Genomic DNA, 19,889 nt, shown 5'->3' on the forward strand with positions numbered 1-19,889 from the left:
GTAGGCCACGGCTTTGCAGCCTACTAGTCAGAAACTACGTGAGGTTGGCTGAAGCCACTGCCTCCCGTTTGGGCATCTGCCCTCCCCTTCCACTGCCCCTGGGTGGTCGGCTCTGCTGGGGCTCGCGTCCAGGAGCCCACAAAAATTTAGACAGCGGCTTTCGCCTTGGTTGGGGGGCAGCGTTTAGCTGAAGCCCCCACTCTTCCTTTGGGCATCTGCCGGTCTGGGATCCGTTAGTGATTGACAGCAGAGGAAGCTAATGGCTACTGCATCTCAGCCAATCAGAAGGGAGAGCCTTGGGTCTCAGGATCGGGAGTAGGTAAGTATTTGGGGGACTGTGGGGGCAGCAGCACACTGAAGGTTTTTTTATCTTCATGCAAAGCATGCATGAAGGTAAAAAACCTTGAGCCTTTACAACAAAGATGGCTGCCAAGGAGGATTACATGGCAGTTTGATCCATGCTAATCTTTGCCAAACATTTCTAAGATTTTCAGCCTCTTGCACACGGTCTAAAAATTCAGCATTTTTAGGCATACATGCTTTTTTTTTTTTTTTTACTGATCTAAATACAGCTCATTTTTTCCATTGTGTCTTTACACACAGACATAAACATTCACTGGGTATAGAGGAGTAAAAAACACAAAAATATGTTGCCAGTTAATATTTTAAGCATACTTGCATGTATTTGCATGTGCAAGTAAAATGTTAATTTGAAGCAGTTAGAATTGCATTCTGGGAGCTAGACTTTATTTTACTCATGTACGCGCATACTTGGAAATGCGTACAAAATAAATGCAAGAAATTTTAGCCAGGAATAATGATGTTCAAACATTAGTACCATGTGCAAGTACTCTCCAGGTTACAAGCATCAACCTTAAGATAGAACATACAATTCAGTGTTGTCTCAGAAGACTTTTATTGGGTGGGTGTGGGTTGGGGGGAGGAATCAGGAACTGTGCGTTGCTTTTAAAAAGGGAAGTAAAGCAGCCATTACACACGTGAAAGTCATCCCATTCATAGCAGTAAGAAAAGTGCATTCTGTTTCCAGGCAAACCTCATCATGCTGACATGAAGTCCTGATTTCCGGTGTCTGGCGGACCTGCTGAGTTTCATAATTCAGATGCAGAGTTCCATATAAAAGCTTTGTGAGTCTTGTAGCACAATAATACACGGGGGGAGGGGGGACACAGTGAACAAGTAGGAGTCCTGATACGGGGGTTAAAGTCATGTAAGCCATATCCATACAACAGAAATGAGGTACACGTAAGACAATTATATAGGAATACACAGGAGAGGGGTCTTCCCAGCCTCCACGGTCTACGGGTCGCCCTTGAATGCTCTCTGCGTGTTCGGGAATCTCTGAGGATTATACGACTCATTGTCTTGTAGAATTTTCTGAATATCTTGACACAGCTGAAAAGTAAAAATAAAATATTAATCTTAACACCTCAATAGCACATGGCCCAGAGATCTCCTTCAAAGTAAAATGTCAGACAAAAACAGTTTTTGGGGCTAAGACCTTAGGGTTAATTTACTAAAGACAAATAGGCTTTGTTCATTTTGCAAGGGAAGTTGCACTCTGGAAGGGAATTTTCCCCAGAGATTACTGAATGTGTTGAAATTTCCATGAATACCCAATCATATACAAAAGACATCAAACAGCATTTTTGCTTACATACATTACATTGATGGAAGTCAGTAGAGCTTCACCTCATTCAATAAGCTCTGCTGCAAATTCCCTTGCAAATCCAATCTTATTAGCCTAGCTAATAAGATGGATGAGTTGGACATGTTAGTACATGAGGAGGACATAGACCTTGTGGGAATAACGGAGACTTGGTTCGACCCCTCACATGACTGGCTGGCCAATATCCAAGGGTATTCGGTGTACCGGAAGGACAGGGTTGGTAAAAGAGGGGGAGGGGTATGTCTCTATGTCAAGAACAATATAAAAGGTGCTAGAAAGGAGTGACATTACGGATGGGATGAGCATGGATTTAGAATCTGTGTGGGTTGAACTCGATAGGGAAGAAGATAAGGGAAAAGTAGTTGTGGGGGTTTGCTATAGGCCACCTAACCAAGGGGAGGAGGTAGAGCTGGAATTTTTAGCACTAATAGGTAAAGCGGCAAAACTAGGATCAGTCATCATATTGGGGGACTTCAATTATCCCGACATTGACTGGGAAGAGGGGACTGCACACTCGCATAAGGCCCGGCTATTCACGGAAACCTTACAGGATAACTACATGTCGCAGTTGGTGGATTCCCCTACTAGAGAGAATGCTATCCTGGATCTATTGATCACTAATGACCCAGACATAATCTCGGAGGTAGGAGTCCAGGACAACCTGGGCTCTAGCGATCACAGGATGATCACATTTAGTATAAATAACAATATAAAAAGGCAAGTGGGGAACATAAGAACCCTAAACTTCAGAAGGGCAGACTTTCCAAAATTGTACTCATTGATGGAAAGGGTAAACTGGGACCAAACCCTGGGATCACTGACCACAGAGGAAAAATGGGAATGCTTTAGAACAATATTAAGCAAAGGCATCTTGCAGTGCATTCCTATGGGGAATAAATTTAGAAGAGACAAAGCCAAACCTGGCTGGCTAAACCGTAGCGTTAAACTTATTAGGGGAAAAAAATTGGCCTTCAAGAAATATAAATCAGAGGGCACCGTATCGGCCTTCCAGCAATACAAGGAGGAAAATAAGAAGTGTAAACATGAAATCAAGATGGCTAAAATCAACTTTGAGAGACAAATAGCGGAGGATAGTAAAAAAAACCCAAAGAAATTCTTTAAATATATCAACAGCAAAAAAACTAGGGCAGAGCATATTGCACACATAATTAGCGATGATGGGAGGATGGTTACAGAGGACACTGAAAAAGCAACCGTGCTGAATTCTTTTTTCTCGTCAGTCTTTACGCAGGAAAAGGAAGGGTACACTGACCATGACTGTATGGTTAGTAGTAATACACAGGACTTGCCACTATGGCTAACAGAGGGGGAAATCAGGGAAAGACTGGATAAACTTAACACAAACAAATCACCAGGCCCGGATGGCGTACATCCGAGAGTGCTCAAGGAACTCAGTATGGTTATATCTAGACCACTGTTCCTGATCTTTGCTGACAGTATTAGGACAGGAGATGTACCAGGGGATTGGAGGAAGGCTAACGTGATTCCGATATTCAAAAAGGGCCAGAGACATATCCCGGGAAATTATAGGCCTGTCAGTCTGACATCAATAATATGTAAACTTTTGGAGGGGATGATAAGGGACTATATCGTAGAGTATGCTAAAGACAACAACATCATCAGTAGTAACCAGCACGGGTTTACAAATGGGCGATCTTGTCAAACCAATCTCTTAGCATTCTACGAGGAAGTGAGCTGTGAGCTAGATAGGGGGAGACCAGTGGATGTGGTGTACTTGGATTTCGCTAAGGCGTTTGATACAGTTCCCCACAAGCGCTTAATTTATAAAATAAGGTCTGCAGGTATCGACAGCAGGGTTTGCTCTTGGATAAGGAATTGGCTAAAAGGCCGTGTCCAAAGGGTAGTAATAAACAGCGCATACTCAGACTGGTCTGAGGTAGTAAGCGGGGTGCCCCAGGGCTCAGTCCTGGGACCAACCTTGTTCAATTTATTCATAAACAGCATTGAGGAAGGGATCAGTAGTTCGTTATCAGTTTTTGCAGATGACACAAAATTGGCCAGGGCAATAACTGCACAGCATGAAGCAGATATCCTACAGAATGACCTGGACAAAATTACGGAGTGGGCAACGACATGGCAAATGAGGTTTAATGTGGGGAAGTGTAAGGTTTTGCACTTGGGGACCAAAAACATAAAAACACAATACACGTTAGGAGGGGAACCCTTGGGGGAATCAAAAATGGAGAAAGATCTGGGAGTCTTAGTTGATGATAGATTAGGCAACAGCATGCAATGCCAAGCGGCAGCTTCCAAAGCCAACAGAATACTAGCATGCATAAAGAAAGGGATGTATTCCAGAGATAAGACTATAATCCTTCCACTTTATAAAACTCTGGTCCGACCGCATCTGGAGTATTCTGTCCAGTTCTGGTCGCCAGTCCTCAGGAGGGATGTGTTGGAGCTGGAGAAAGTCCAGAGAAGGGCAACTAAACTGATTAGGGGGTTGGAGGACCTTACCTATGAAGAGCGGCTGCAATCGCTCGATTTATTTTCCCTGGAGAAAAGACGTCTGAGAGGGGACATGATAGCAATTTATAAATATCTTAATGGGGATCTCAGCTTAGAAGAAAAGCTGTTCATTCGAAGGAATTGCATGAGGACTCGAGGACATACAATGCGACTAGAGGAGAAGCGTTTTAACCTCAGGCAACGTGGGGGGTTCTTTACTGTTAGGGCTACAAGATTGTGGAATTGTCTACCACAAGAGGTGGTTTCTGCGGGTAGTATGGTGACTTTCAAAAGACTCTTAGACTTACATCTCAAGGATCAGGAGATTGAGGGCTATGTTAGATGATTACAGTCACACACACCTACACAGGTTGAACTGGATGGACTATTGTCTTTATTCAACCTCACCTACTATGTAACTATGTAACTTTTCTTACAAAATGAACAGCCTATTTGCCTTTCGTAATTCAACTGTTTTTTTAAAATGAGTGTGACTTTACAATCACTTTAAGTATTTTAAATCACCCATCCAAAAGTACACAGATAAAGCCTTGTGACTTTTCTTTGAGTTTCTGATCTGCATACTTCCTCCAAGTCACAGACTCGGAAAGTACTGCAGTCAGCGGGTCAGCATAACAGCCATCTAGCACTTTCAGAAAGAAGTCACCATAGGTAGCCCATATATTTCTCTTTGGAACAGTTAAAGTAGAATTTTTTTAGTTTTATATAATGTGGAGCAGTCTTTCTTGCTGTGAAAAATGGAGATCATTACTTCCTGTTGCAGTGATGGTGGGCACCGAGACAGAAAGAGATGGGGAATTTTGTGAACTTATCTGCCAGAGGTAGTAATTCTGTCCAGTCATTTTTGTGATTTTACACCCCCACTCAGCACAGTCCGGAGGGTGTCACAACTTTCACAGTTAGAGTTAAAATATATAGTGGTACCACTTTTCTGCCCACAGGCTGCTGATTGGAATGAAGGAAGTCATCTCTGTTCACTCTGCTCTCACCTGATTTTAATGTGCTGTGCACCCCATGCCCCCCACCCTAAGAGCTGCTGTGCAAGAGATGACAGGAGGCTGATAATAAAACAGAATCACATACTTATTGTAGCTAGAGTTCCATTTTAGGAGCTCCTCGCTTTCCATGCACTCCATCAAAATCAGTTCTCAGCATTTCCATCTTAGTTATTGCTCTTCACTGAGAACCGGTCAAATCTTCTCACCTGTTCTCTGTATCGGCCTTGTACCTCGCTGTTGTCCAACTCTCTCTTCAGACCCTCCATACTGGTCTCTGGTTTGGCTCCCGTACACTTCACTGCCCGATTCACAGCCTCAGAGAGGGAGAGGTGAGGTCCTTCTCCTTGCATTGTCTAAAGGAGAAGCCATGATGAGTCACAGGAAAATACAACAAAAAAAGGCACACACATTGCTCCGGCCATATTAAGTCTACCTTGCGTCTCTTGGCAGGCATCCCGCTCAGGTAGGCATCACTCAGTGGTGGTTGCTGCTTTAGCTTCCTTTGGGTCTGAATGTCCTGCCTAATAACAGGGACCCACTCCTAGATAAGAGGGAGAAGTAGCAGTCATAAAACTGAGGTTAAGAACAGTAACATAACAAAACACGAACCAAAAAGTTTGACAGAATGTAGAAAAGTAGAGGGAGCATATGGCACTCACTGGTGGCACTGCTGCGGCCCATGGCTCAGACCCAGCTTCTTCTTGTGGAGGGAGCTCTGAGTCTGGACATAGAGCTGGTGCTGAAGCCTGAGTGGGCATGAAGAGGACCTCTTCCACTGTGGTGGCAGGGGCTGGAGAAGAAGCTCCCGGCTGTGGGACACATAGACAAAACATAGGTGGAGACAAAGTAGCAGACTGAATAAAAGGGAAAATATCAATGTGTAATAAAATGCTACAGGAAATGGGGGCACAATCAGTCTAAACAAGATTATTTTTTTTTTTAACCTCAAAAGCAGAACTCCAGGCATAAAAGCTTTAAATTTAAATATAAACCTAAATAACCTAATCAAAAAAAAAAAAAAATATATATATATATATATATATATATATATAAATCTATTTTGTGTGTACTAAAAAGCACGACTCCTGCATTTACACAATATTTGCTCACCTGGGTTTTAGCTTTTAGCACCCTCTTGCTCACTTTCACATTAGTGTGGCAATCAGAAAAGCAAAAATTTTAAAAAGTGTACTAAATGATATACCATAGAGTCAGATTATAGTCACAACCATAAAGAGGACTGCTTAAAAAAATAAAAGTCAACCGCTACAAAAAAACTGTAGCTGCTGACTTCTAACAAATAGTCAATTGCTGTCTTCACTGGAGCCCATTCTTCGCCATTCTTTGAATCCTCGGTGTCAGCATATTGGATGTGGGAGCTGCTGTGACCTCCTGCTGTTTCACAGCCAGCTCCCCATCGTGAATGTGGGAGATCCCGCTTAGCTGTTAGAGTGGTCCTGCAGCCTTCTGGAATGCGTGACATGTCCCAGGAGGCCGCGGGGGGGGGGGGGGGGGGGATCTGGCCAAGCTGACATAATTCTTGCCTAGGTGAGAATTGCAGAAGTGGGAACGGGGTACCTGTCAGAAAAAGGTACCTGCTCCCAGGAAAAATACAAAAAAAAAAAAAAAACACCAATTTTGTTTGGGGGGGGATTAGGGTATGCCCTGTAACAGAGCAAAAACTGGAATTGCTGCCTACCCAACTAGTATCAGTTAACACAACTTGTTTCTGAAGTAATGTAAGCCTCACACACACAATATTTCTGAACATAATATTTTAAATTCAACTGAAAAAAAAAAAAAAAAACACACACACCCACCTACCCACCCCTTTCAATACAACTGGAATTTGCTCAAAACAGAAAAAAAAAAAAAAAGTCACATTTTCAAAATATACCCGATTATGCCACACACCATTTATAACAAAAGAAGACAAATATTTGAAATGCATCTATCGAAATGTTCACTTTTAATTTCATTCTAAAATAATCTGCAATATGTGAATTTCAAGGTAATTCAGATGCATAGATCAAAGTGTTAAAAATGATGCACAATTTAGAAACTGGGTGTGAAATGCATATGGGCAATAAGACACCCTGACGAGGACCTTGCTGGTCTTACCTGAGCCTCGGCAGGAGAGGTCTCCATTGGCTGCTCCTGTGGGGACTGCTCTGTATCCTAATGAGATAAAGAACAGAAGGACAGCATGAACAGCCATGTAAGAAAACCATGATAGAACAAGATGTTCCTGTGAAACCAAAGTATCTGAAAGAAGAACTATTCTTGTAGCCCCCAGTAATTAAAGTGGTTATAAAGTCTCAAGTTTTTTTTTTTTTTTTTTTTTTTTTTTACCCTAAATGCATTAGGGTAAAAAAAAAAAAAAAAAAAAACCTTCTGGGCTGCAGTAGCCCCTCTCCCTTATTCTTACCTGAGCCCAAACCAATCCAGTGATGTGCACAAGAGCAGCGGTATCTCCGCTGTCTCCCTCCTCTTTTGGCAGATTGATAGCAGTGGCAGCCATTGAGTCCCCTGCTACTGTCAATCATATGATGTGATGAGGGAGCGGGAGGCATAGCCGAGTCACCCAGTTTGTGTCAATAGACGCAGACAGGGCAGCTTGGGAGGGAGCATGCACAGGTGCCCCCAGGGAAAGTGGCTTTCCCTGGGGGCACTTGCCAAAGAGGAGGAGCCTGGAGCGCTGGTGGGGGACCCCAGAAACAGCCACCTTTTAAGTGAACCCCTTGTTTTGCCCTGCATGGACAAATGCTTGTCCATTCTTTCACTTCCATCATTAAGTTCAAAACAAATACCTGGCACATCCAAGTACGTGCACACCATTTCCTTTGTGCCTATGTAACAGTGCTGATGTTTGGCCACTCATATAGGAAGCAGGGAGACAGTGCACAGTGTTTTTAAAAGAGCCTGTAAAGCACTGCACCCACAATCAGAAAATCATGGGTGTAATGCCAGGCTCCTGCAGACTGTCAGTTTATGTGTCGGCCTGTACCTCGGGCAGGCAGTTACTTAATGATAGGAAGCTCAATGAACTACTTACCGCACTCATCAGCACCCTGGTAGTTAATTGAGAACTACAAGTCACAGTTTACAGGAATCTCTGAATGAATGATGGGGCCGTGTGGGTGGTGTCAGAACAGGTGGGTGTCACAGGGAGGGGGGGGAGGTCAGGAGAAGAGCAAGCAAATGCTGACCATGATACACTCCTGTAACATGTTCAGCAAAGAGAACTTATCTTTAAAAGGAGGAATCTGGTCTCTGCAAATGAGAGTAAGGCCTACTGGTATTGAATGTTAAAACTCACTCGAGGAGGGTCCCCCACTCTGCGGACGTGCCTCTGCACCTCTCCCTCCGTCACTGGCATTTGGCCCAGAAGAGCTTGCAGTCGCAGGGACAAGACAGAAGTCACCCAGGAAACTAATGCAGGAGAAACATCTGTGGAAAGTCTTCTCTGTAAGAAAAAAAAAAAAAAAAGAAGAAGAGGTTAGGAATGGTAAAGCAAACAAACAAAAGTCACAGTCCTGAAACATGGATATCCAACCCCGTATAAGAGATTGTGCATCATGATGGTTATCCGATATTGTTATCCAGTAACTGATCCAATATTCTTCCCCAAGGCTAGGAAACAGCACATGATGGCCGATGGTCTTGTTTTATAGAACTGAAATCTCATCTGCACACTTTGTATGTTCTCATCATGTTGGGGCTACCTCTAATCACGAAATGAAGAACCTTGGCCATCAAATCTTGCTGCATCCAGGTATTGAAGGGTCATACATGACATGTGCTGTGAATACATGTATCATAACTAACGTTGGCTTGCCATTTATGACCCTTCATAAAAGTATCACTGCTGTGGCGAAAGTTTTATCCTACCTCGTTGAGGATTTTCTTATAATCTTGTGAGCTTGACTGCTTTTCCTTTAAGTTAAAGTATATGTCCAATCAAAATTGTTTTCGTTTTGGATAGAGTGGGGGAAGAATTAAGATCCATCAGGTTTACGGCTATCTAAGGCTGCTCTGGAAAGATTTCCCATCAATTCCTGTCTGGCTGACAACTGTTTCAACAGACAGGAAAGGAGTTGGGCCTCTAACAGAAACACAGAAAAAATGCCATCCTTTAGCAGAGCAGGGGAAGGTTAGAACCCCATTCACATTTAGGTGCCCCTTGGGCAGAAAGTGAGGGGAAATCTTTTATTAATATTTGGGGATCATTTACAGAGAGGGGTTTTAATCTGTCCATACTCTATCCAAAAAAAGGAAATGTTTTTGGCTTGACACCAACTTTTATTCCAGGTTTTTCACAAAGCTCAGCAGTGCTTCTTCTAAGAAGAAAGGAATTCACAGGCTACAAGCTGTTACTTTATCAGCTCACTGACTGCTGCAAATATTCTGCGCCCTCTCTCCATGCTGTAAATTCCTACCTTTGTCTTCTCTAAGATTAAAATAGATTTCAACTGAACGGTGGAGTTGGAATAAGTTAAAACTTTGCAATGAACTAAATATTAAACAGCTTCCGGACCTCCCACAGTATATTTACATTGCTACTTTGACGTTAAATACCGGGGATATGGAAGCAGATAGATGCCATAACTGCTTTAACGTAAAAGTGGTCCCAGCGGCGGATTTGCCGCAGGATCACTTTTATGGGCGGAGGGAGAGGTGCCCACTTCCCTCCCCCTCCTGGAGAGATCGGCAGCAGCAGAAACGATCTGATCCCGTGTACAGATGGGCTGGAAGTCAAGTAAAGGGCAAGATGGCCTCCACTCGACTCTATGCCCCCGGAGGACCGGAGCGACGTCAAACATCACTTCCACACACCGGCCTCAAAGGGCCCATTTTTTTTCATGGAAAAAAAAACCAAACACTTTTCTTTTTTTTTTTATTGCTTTTAAGTGTAAATGTGAAATCTGAAGTCTTTGTGACCCCAGATCTCACATTAAAGAAGTCCTGTCCTGCTTATTTATAGTACAAGGGATGTTTACATTGCTGGTAATAGGAAAAAGTGATCAAAAAAAGGACAGTGTAAAAATAAAAAGTAAAATACAAGAAAAGAAAAATGTAAAAGCGCCACGTTCCTCCGAGCTCGCGTGCAGAACGCATACGCAAGTCACACCCACATATATAAACGGTGTTCAGACCACACGTGAGGTATCGCCACGATCCTTAGAGTTGGAGCAATAATTTTAGCACTCAATCTCCTCTGTAGCTTTAAATTGGTAACCTGTAGAAGTTTTTAAATCATCTTCTATGGAGATTTTGAAGTACCAAAGTTTGTCACCATTCCATGAGCTTGCACAATTGTAAAGCATGACGTTAGGTATCAATTTACTTAATTTTATCTTTCACATTATAGAAAAACATTGGGCTAACTTTACAGGTTTCTTATTTTATTACAAAAAGTACATTTTTTTCCAAAAAAATGTGCGTCTGTAAGACAGCTGTGCAAATACGGTGTGACAAAGTATTGCAGCGATCTGCATTTTATTCTCTAGGGTCTCTGCAAAAAAAAAAAAATATATATATATATATATATATATATATATATATATATATATATATAATGTTCGGGGGTTTTAAGTAATAGTCTAGCAAAAAATACTGATTTTAACTTGTAAACAAGTGTCAGAAATAGGCTTGGTTCTTCAGTGGTTAAAGCTTCTTTTTTTTTTTTTCTTATTTAAAATAACAAACATGGAATACTTACCTGCTCTGTGCAATGGTTTTGCACAGAGCAGCCCCGATCCTCCTCCTTAGGTAGAACCCGCTGGCACTCGTGTCTCCTCCCTCTGCCAAGTGCCCACCATAGGAAGCCGCTTCCTATGGTGGTCATTGTGCCAGCTCGCTCCCAAGCCAAGCTGCTTGCATTTTTTTTCTAGACACAGCCAGGCTCGCCCCCAACCCGCGTTTGACTGACAGAAGCAGGAGTCAATGGCTCAGAGACACCCGGGAGAGGGGAGAGAAGCTGCTGCAGATGTGCACAGCACTAGACTGAGATTGGGCTCAGGTGAGTATTTAGGGGGGACTGTGGGGGAAGCTTCTCTTAGGTTTTTATCTTAATGCCAGAAATGCATTAAGGTAAATTTTTTTTTTTTTTACGTTTACAACCACTTAAAGTGGAACCTTAGAAAGTTAAGTACGGCTAGATCACTTCATGTTGGCCCCTTTTACAGGTATAACTATGGAAACAATAAATAAATGTATTGTTTAAAATCCAGTAATACATTTTCTCACCCTGCTCTGCACATGCTCAGTTGCTCTCTATTTTTAGGAGCTGTGCCAAATTTGTAGAGGCTGATTTGCCTACAGAATAAAAATGTACTGCTGTTCAGAGGAACTGAGCTTCAGCAAAATGGCAGCCTTCAGCAAGAAGAAACAGGAGCAATGCAGGAGGCAATTTACAGCACAAACCAATTTTGGTAGCATGATTATTAATGTGGAATATATGTCCCTTTCTAAATATTTTTATCAAGTCATGGCTAAAAGTTCCGCTTTTAAGTGACACGTACATGTGTAGGACACCACTTACGATTCTCTCATTAATGACAGATGTGAGAGCGTGCTGGTCTCCTCGCAGGCAGTACAAATTGAGGGCAAGCCATTCAAACAGCGATTGGTTACACATCTCCAGAAGACGCTGCCCAAACGTGGAGTCTATAAGACAATACAAAACATTTTACTAGCTTCCATGACAGAATAAAGCCTAGTACAAACTATGAGATTATCGGATAAATGATTGGCGTTTTTTTATTTTTTGCATGCTACTCTCTATATTGAAAACAGGTTACTAAGGTACAAAAATTCTCACGACAGAATAAAAATTCAGAAGTGATGTAATTTACTTGTACTTTATTTTATTTTCAGACAAAAACTGTACTGATTAAACGAAAATCTTATGATCGGTTATGGTCATTTTGGACGGAAGCTGTGTACGAATGATCAGATTATTGTACAATCGCTTGGAAAGCAGTATTTTTTGTACGATATTCTGATCCTGTGTACTAGGCTTTAGCCTGCCTTCAGAGCTCATCATTGCTTCTCTGCTTTTCTAACCAGAATTGCTTCATTTTCACGGTCTACTTTCCTGAGAAAGTTAGAAAATAACTTAGGGGTGGCGGGGTCCAGCGACAAACTAGAATGGTACATCATTAGCAGAGAAGTAGAGTTTACAGAGACCCTGACATTTAAAGACTGCAGGTAAATTCTCAGAAAAATAAAGTATCTTAAATGCTTATTTTTTTCCATTTCATGAACAATGTTTTATTTACTTGCAATGTGCCTTTGAACTTGCTATCAAATCTGACTTCCAAGATGAGGTAATTCCGACCACAACCCCTACCTCCTTGCCCGTCATAGCTCTCTCCTCTTCTGGGATCATTTAATTATTGTCTGTGCTGGCCCATCTCCTCCACCCTTACCCCTCACCTCCCTACATAACCTTTGATGTAACTGCCAGGGGAGGAGGAGCAAAGGGTAATAATACTGGGCATATAGCTCTGAAGGCTGCTGACATCACATCCCAGACAGCAGCACCCAGCAGCAGTCTCTAGGATTCTACACAAGGGAGGATTAACAGGTAAATAAAATTCATAAAACCTATTAAAACGTACCTATAATCCTATAGCAAGACTGTGGTTTAAAAGAATGGTATGGAGACAGGGTATCTATAGTGGTCCATCACTTGCAGATATACAAGCATTACACACAATGTTTTAGCAATTCCTGACATCTTGGTGACAAAAAACATAAGCCTCTAGCAAGCGCAAACAATTATTGCACAGAGATTGTCTAACCGTTGGAAAATCTCCCTTCACTCAGGCCTAAAAAGATCAAAATATCACGCATGTGCCAATGTTGCCATCAACTATCCTGGTGTGTACCAGGGCTCAGGTGGTTAAGGATCGAAAGAGCAAGATACTGACCCTTTTCTGCTCTGCGTTTCTTTGCAACACTCCTTAAAATGTTGTGTGTTATTTACCTGCACAATGAAGGATGTGTGTTGTGATCCTATTAAACTGCTCCTGCAGGAACTCGAGATTAGTTCTTGTTATGTCGACATCTTCGCGAACAGGGGCGGTGGCCTGCATATGAAGGGACAGAATGATAAGGAACTAAACCTTAATGTGGAACTTTAATAAAAAAATTAAGGCCTGCTGGATCGCTTCAGGCTGGCCCCTTTTGCAGGACTATCTATTTAAAACATTAACAATAAGTGCCTATACAGTTTAAAAATCCAGTAATACACCGTCTCACCCTTCTCTGCACATGCCCAGTTGCTCTCTATTTTTAGACACGGTCGAGTTTGTAGAGACCGATCTGCTGACAGCCTTAAAGCGGAGTTCCACTCAAAAGTGGAACTCCGCTGATCTGCTTCCTCCCCCCCCCCCTGCAGTGCCCCATTTGGCACCTTTCGGGGGGGGGGGGGGGTACCTGTTCTTGACAGGTACCCTTCCCCACTTCCTGGGAGACAGCGGCGCTGTCCCTCGGCAGTTCGGCCCCCTCCTTTTTTCTCCACCACTGGGTTAATTACAAAGCGCAGCACGCTTTGCGCATGTGCAGTAGGGAACCAGCAGTAAAGCCGGAAGGCTTCACTGCCGAGTTCCCTTAATCTGGTGTGTGGCGGCGGCACCCGAGAGCTGATACGTAAATTGGCTTCGGGTACCGACATCGCGGGCTCCCTGGACAGGTAAGTTCTACTATTTAAAAGTCAGCAGCTACAGTATTTGTAGCTGCAGACTTTAAATTATTTTAAGGGGGGCGGAACTTCGCTTTAAAGCAGATTTAAACCCTCCTATCCTTTACAGCCAAGAAAGCTGCTTCTGTTTTATCTGCAACTGCAATGGTGCTACACATGTGATCAGTTAGGACACCAGCCATTTGATTGTTTGACAGTTCGGTTAAGGAAACAAGCAGATTTTACAGTTAGCAATCCCGGCATTTCAGGAATTCAACCTTTTTGAAACTTAAATCGATGGGTTTAGGTCCGCTTTATGATTTACTTCTGTTCAGGGGCTCTGGGCTTCAGCAAAATGGCAGCCTCCAGCAAGAAGAAACAGGAGCAATGCTGGAGGCAATTTACAGCACACACTATTTTTGGTAGCATCATTTTTAATATGGAATGTATGTTCCTTGCGAAAGAACATTATTTTTTAACAGGTTGTTATGGGTAATGTTCTGCTCTAAGTCCATGTTTCCCTTCACTTTAAATAAAATTAGTTTAGGTCAAGCTGGTCCAAATGAATTACTTCTAGAACTAACTTTTTTGTCTGCTGTCAGAGCTGTATCATACTGTAGTAGCATTGACTACATACAGTATGCAGTGCTGTGTTCCAGTGAAGTCACAGGCAACTTCCGCCTGCTGCCGGAACAAAACTGAGTTGGGATGAGTGCTTCTCCGCTATTCAGAGGAAGCCTTGTCTTTATAATCAGTGAATGCAAGACTTTCTTAGCTTGGAGGAAGGCAGATGATGCCAAGATCTCCATCTCGGCCAATCAGAGAAAGCCTTGTTTGGAAGCAATGGATTTTAATAGGAGATGCAGGTGTGGGATAAGAAAAAAAAAAAAACACATGGCAGGACTGGAATGGGCAGGCATCCCTTACAAAGCTCTCGCGGATATATTCTTCCAAACCATTCGTAAGATTACGTGATGCCATCTGAAAGAAAAAAAAAATGTATACTTTAATTTATTCTGTCCCCTCTTCGACAGTTTAATAAAATATCAACACTGAATTGATTGGTTGGGCAACATTAAAGTGAAAGTCTAATCTAATTTAAGTTTAATTTGATAGTAACATTCTGGCCTTTATACTGCTTCAAAGGCATAATTCCTCTCCCAGAGATTTTTTATTGCGACTACACATGCATATACTGAGTGTCTTTTAGGGAATTTTTTTATTTATTTTTTTAACAGATGCATATCTTATTCAAGGCAGACATGGTTGAACAGGGGCCTCTCCCCCCTGCCTCGACTTTTAATTCACGCTTGAAACCCTTCCCCCTGCTCATTGGCCGCCCCACACGCCTATCACTAGTGGCCCAACATGGATGGGGGCAGCCAGGGCTATGGCTGTTTGTCCCAAGTGTGCTGCCTGGGACTCAGTCATTGTGTGGCCCAAAGCAGCTGCCCCTTGTAATGTCAGGTTCGGTGGCGGCAGGGGAGTGCAGTGCGATAGCGTCCTGGGGGTGCGGGCATTTATCACCACAGCCTCTTTGAACTCTGAAGAGGCATGCAGCAGCAGCCCCGGACTTCCAAAGCCTGGACTCGGTCTCCTCCTTTCCGCTCCAGCATCAGTAGTAAGGCCCAGGGGACGAGAACAGGCGGGAGATGCAGGCTGCCAGAGAGCCGCTGGAAGGAGCAGCAGAGCACCTCCCAGATCAAAATCATGGAAGGTACCGGGAATCATACACTGATACACAGACCTACCTGCAGACACAGACTCAGAGAGGGGGCAAAGGAAGAACTGGGCTAGGGGTCTCTTTCTCTCATCTCCCCTCTCAGCCCCAATTCTCACTCAGCCACCCCATCTGTTAGGCCTCCCCTCCCCCTCTCAGCCAACTTACGAGGGCCCGTTTAGGGGCAGGATTAGGGGCTGGCAGGGCAGGGGTTGGGTGGGGCAACTGGTGGCGAGTAACTCTTAAGGCCTGGTTAGTAGCTCAAGACCTGAAATTTTGAGCCTTGATATAATACATATGATAATGTAGCTCTAATAGATCACTTTAAATAGTTTGAGCCAAGTGCTTCTACCCCATTCAGAAGAAGCCTTGTATTTTTATCAATGACTACAATGCTTCCTCTGATTGGCCAAGGTAGAAGTCGTGACGTCATCTCCCTGCCTCTCCACCTCCACCCAGCTTGGCCAAAACAGATTATTTATTTAATTAAAAAGTTGGAAATCTACTTTAAAATTCAAGTCAACAATGGCAGCTCCCAAAATGTCTAACTTCCCAATCCCTGTCAGCAAATCTGAAAACAGCCTGGAGTCCTAATAACAGGCACATTACGCTTGGAGATATAGTTTACCAAACATAAGGATGACCGTATATTGACAGCGATGGGTGTACCTGAATATTCTGTGGTGTGGGGTCAGCCTGTCGTAAATACTGCTGCAGGAAGAAGGATCGCAGCTGAGGTTGCAGGTTCTGCAGCGGTTGGGACTGGCCATGTAATAACATCACTACGTCCACAAGTGAAAAGTGATGACAGATGAGAGACAGGAGATCACCAAAGAACCCTGGGAAAAAAGGAAAGGCAAGACAGTTTAAACAGCAACTTCAGGCACATAAGCAGCAAGTGGAAAGCTAATGCGATCAAGGAAACACTGCAACCATGCTAAATGTATTCAATTTCAGATAGATTCAGCAGGATTTCCCCAGTGCCTCTCAGTCAGCCCATTTCTCAAATGATCCTTTGCTGTGCTCCCATGCATGTAGGCGAGGCTGCAGAGAGAGGGTGGTGGTGGAAGCAGGGGCCACATTAGCCACCAACCAGGGGCATTTCTAAAGCCTAACATACTAGCAGCTAAAATAGTTTTCGTATCAGGATAGCCATGTGCACTAGTTGAACTCAAGAGCAAAAATTCTTAATCCAGGCTATCTGAACCCTAAACTCACTTTAAAATGAACCTCTACTTAAACTACTTGCCATGTTTTCACTGAGAAGAAAACTAAATCATCATTAAATGCCTAAAATACGTACCTTTCCTGGAGAACATCCCATTTCAGGCTCCTTCTAGTGCTGCTTATATAACCAACATCCTAGGCAACTGGTGATGTGTTATTCTTTGGAGGAGGGGGACCAGGCCTGATTCAGCAGAGATCAGGATACCAAATATCTAGGTGTATGGTTGTGTCAGCAACACTGGAAGGCCTGGCCGCATTTTTTTTCCCTGGGAAGCATTTCATCTCTTCTACCTATCCTCAGTTGTAGCAGTGAAGGGCCTCTTTTTATGACTTTTCTGATCTGGCTATTTGCTCTGTGCTGGTAACTAAATAAAGATGATCAGCACAACAGCATATCAGAAGGAAGAAATCAATGGCAGCTTGAATGAGTGTTCTGCAATACAAAAGGTGGACGGACCTGCAGAGCGCAGTTTAGGGGAAAGAACACATAAAACATCCTTAGCTCAGTGATAAAATAAGGTGCAGTGGAGGAGAGCGTTGCAGGTAAGATACCGACCTCCAGGCCCCTCTGTGTCTGGTTGAAAGATGTTTGGGGAACCGCTGAGGCGCTGGATGAAGGCTGCAATGCTTTCTGTCCCGCTCTGATCCGCTGCACTAAGTGAGCCCAGCATAGAGGACAGAACACCCTGCACCACGCTGGTGAAGAACTCTGGTGGGAGAGAATCTGGAGCAGCTGCTTGTGGTGGTTGTGGTGGTGCTGAGGCAGTTGGCAGTGGAGGTGGTGGAGGTGCAGACGCAGAGGGCTGTGCAAACGACTGAGGTGGTGTGACAGACACATTGATATTTTGTGTAGCCTGTAGAGGAGAAAAATAGAAAAACACATAGAAATCATAGCATTCTAAAAATAGAACAAAACAAAAAAACAAAAGTGGGTTTAATGATGCTGGGTAGTTGGACCCAGGCTACTGCTGGGCCCTCACGCTGCCCGTCTTGGGTGGCGGGGACATGAATGGGGGGGGGGCCCTGGCTGGGGGGACTGCGTCGAGGGAGGTTTGATGGAGGCTAGTTCGCCCCCCTCCCTCTGGGTGGGCCCCAACCTGGGGCCCCTCAGGACTAGCTTTGTTCAATAGACTGCACCCGTGGGTGCCCGTGGCTATTATATGATTTCAGTTGCCGGCAGCCTGACCTCTGTCCTGTGCTGCTCCAGTTATCATACCCGCCAAACATGTGCCTCTGTATTCTGACTGGCTAGGTTATGTTCATGGGTGTGTGGCACCGTTTGGCCTACCCCCTGTTCTCTATCTCTGGGTACTGTTTCTTTATCTGTGATTTATACACAAAATTAAATAAAGATTCTTAACAAAAAAAATATATGATGCTGGGTGTCATTTTACTTGAAAGACAATCATCAGTAGATCAGTGGCCTGGTAGGTCTGTGGCAGGGGCAAGTAAAGGTAAATCTTTGCCCAAACTAAAGTTGTGTTTTAATCTTTGCTTCTACAAAAGAGATAGAGGGTGACAAAATCCCAACACATTTTACTGCTAATGATGTTAGTCTCTACAATCCACTGATAAAAATGCTCAATCTAAAAACACATGTGGGAAGGGTTTCTGGTGATTATGGCCCATGTATGGTCACCTCCACAAAAAAGGAAAACTGTGCAAAGAGAAATGTGGAAATGCAAATACCTGCAACAGGTCAGTGACTCCTTGCATGAACGAGGGCATTCCAGGAACTGCCACGGCAATGCTTGGCGATCCCATTGCTATGTTGGCCACACCAGAGCTTGCAGTGCCCAGTAATGAGCCGAGGAGCTGAGACAGCTGTTGTTCCAGACCAGGAGGTGGCTGCGAGGGAGGAGCAGAGGGGGTAGAGGGTGCTGAGGGTGCAGCGGGAGTGCTTGGAAAGGTAGAGGAGGATGTGGTAGTGGTGGTGGTTGACGTTGAGCCGGAAGAAGTGGAAGTGGAGGAGGAAGAAGAGGTGCTGGTTGTGCCGCCACTCTGAGCTACAAGAAATGGTGAAACTGTTAAATCCCCAACAGTGTGACACAGGACACAATAACGAAGATCAGATGAGGTCAACAAAACAAAAAGGAGAAAAGAAAAAGAAAGCTGAGTATAGCTAAACAGCACGGACCCTCAGCAAAAATGTACAGTGCCTTGAAAGTATTCATAACCCTTGAAATTTTCCAAATTTTGTCACGTTACAACCAAAAACGTAAATGTGATTTACTGGGACTTTATGTGATAGACCAACACAAAGTGGCACATAATTGTGAAGTGGAAGGAAAAGAAAAATGGTTTCGAATTTTTCTTTTACAAATTAATATGTAAAAAGTGTGGTGTGCATTTGTATTCAGCCGCCCTGGGTCAATACTTTGTAGACTTTGTAGAACCACCTTTCGCTTCAATTATAGCTGCAAGTCTTTTTGGGGATGTCTCTACCAGCTTTGCACATCTAGAGAGTGACATTTTGCCTATTCTTTGCAAAATAGCTCAAGCTCTGTCAGATTGGATGGAGAGAGTCTCTGAACAGCAATTTTCAAGTCTTGCCACAGATTCTCAATTGCATTTAGGTCTGGACTTTGACTGGGCCATTCTAAAACATGAATATGCTTTGATCTAAACCATTCCATTGTAGCTCTGGCTGTATGTTTGGGGTCGTTGTCCTGATGGAAGGTGAACCTCCACCCCAGTCTCAAGTCTTTTGCAGACTAACAGATTTTTTTCTACGATTGCCCTGTATTTGGCTTCATCCATCTTCCCATCAACTTTGACCAGCTTCCCTGTCCCTGCTGAAGAAAAGCATCTCCACAACATGATGCTGACACCACTATGTTTCACAGTGAGGATGGTGTGCAGTTTTAGTTTTCTGACCACACAACTTTTTGCTTTTAGGCCAAAACTTTCAATTTTGGTCTCATCTGACCAGAGCACCTTCTTCCACATGTTTACTATGTCTCCCACATTGCTTGTCGCAAACTGCAAATGGGACTTCTTATGGCTTTCTTCTTGCCACTCTTCCATAAAGGCAGATTTGTGGAGTGCGCGACTAAT

General features: G+C 43.5%; 1 protein-coding gene across 2 annotated transcripts in view; it reads right to left on the reverse strand.

Moving 5' to 3' along the window:
* Positions 1 to 1,126: 1,126 nt before the first annotated feature.
* The window catches only part of BAG6 (BAG cochaperone 6), a 63,690-nt gene continuing 44,927 nt past the window's right edge, over positions 1,127 to 19,889 (reverse strand). For both annotated transcript variants that reach the window (XM_082264597.1, XM_082264596.1), the window contains 12 exons: positions 18,522 to 18,838; positions 17,389 to 17,686; positions 16,275 to 16,444; positions 14,813 to 14,866; positions 13,190 to 13,292; positions 11,741 to 11,865; positions 8,516 to 8,662; positions 7,318 to 7,374; positions 5,856 to 6,005; positions 5,630 to 5,737; positions 5,403 to 5,549; positions 1,127 to 1,413 (listed from right to left, as the gene is read on the reverse strand). In XM_082264597.1, coding sequence (XP_082120723.1) covers positions 1,318 to 1,413; positions 5,403 to 5,549; positions 5,630 to 5,737; positions 5,856 to 6,005; positions 7,318 to 7,374; positions 8,516 to 8,662; positions 11,741 to 11,865; positions 13,190 to 13,292; positions 14,813 to 14,866; positions 16,275 to 16,444; positions 17,389 to 17,686; positions 18,522 to 18,838 — 1,772 coding nt within the window. In that variant the 3' untranslated portion in view covers positions 1,127 to 1,317. The remainder of the gene's footprint in view (positions 1,414 to 5,402; positions 5,550 to 5,629; positions 5,738 to 5,855; positions 6,006 to 7,317; positions 7,375 to 8,515; positions 8,663 to 11,740; positions 11,866 to 13,189; positions 13,293 to 14,812; positions 14,867 to 16,274; positions 16,445 to 17,388; positions 17,687 to 18,521; positions 18,839 to 19,889) is intronic.

Source organism: Pelophylax lessonae, assembly GCF_965119305.1.
Source record: "Pelophylax lessonae genome assembly, chromosome: 7".
In the NCBI taxonomy this organism is placed as follows: Eukaryota; Metazoa; Chordata; class Amphibia; order Anura; family Ranidae; genus Pelophylax; species Pelophylax lessonae.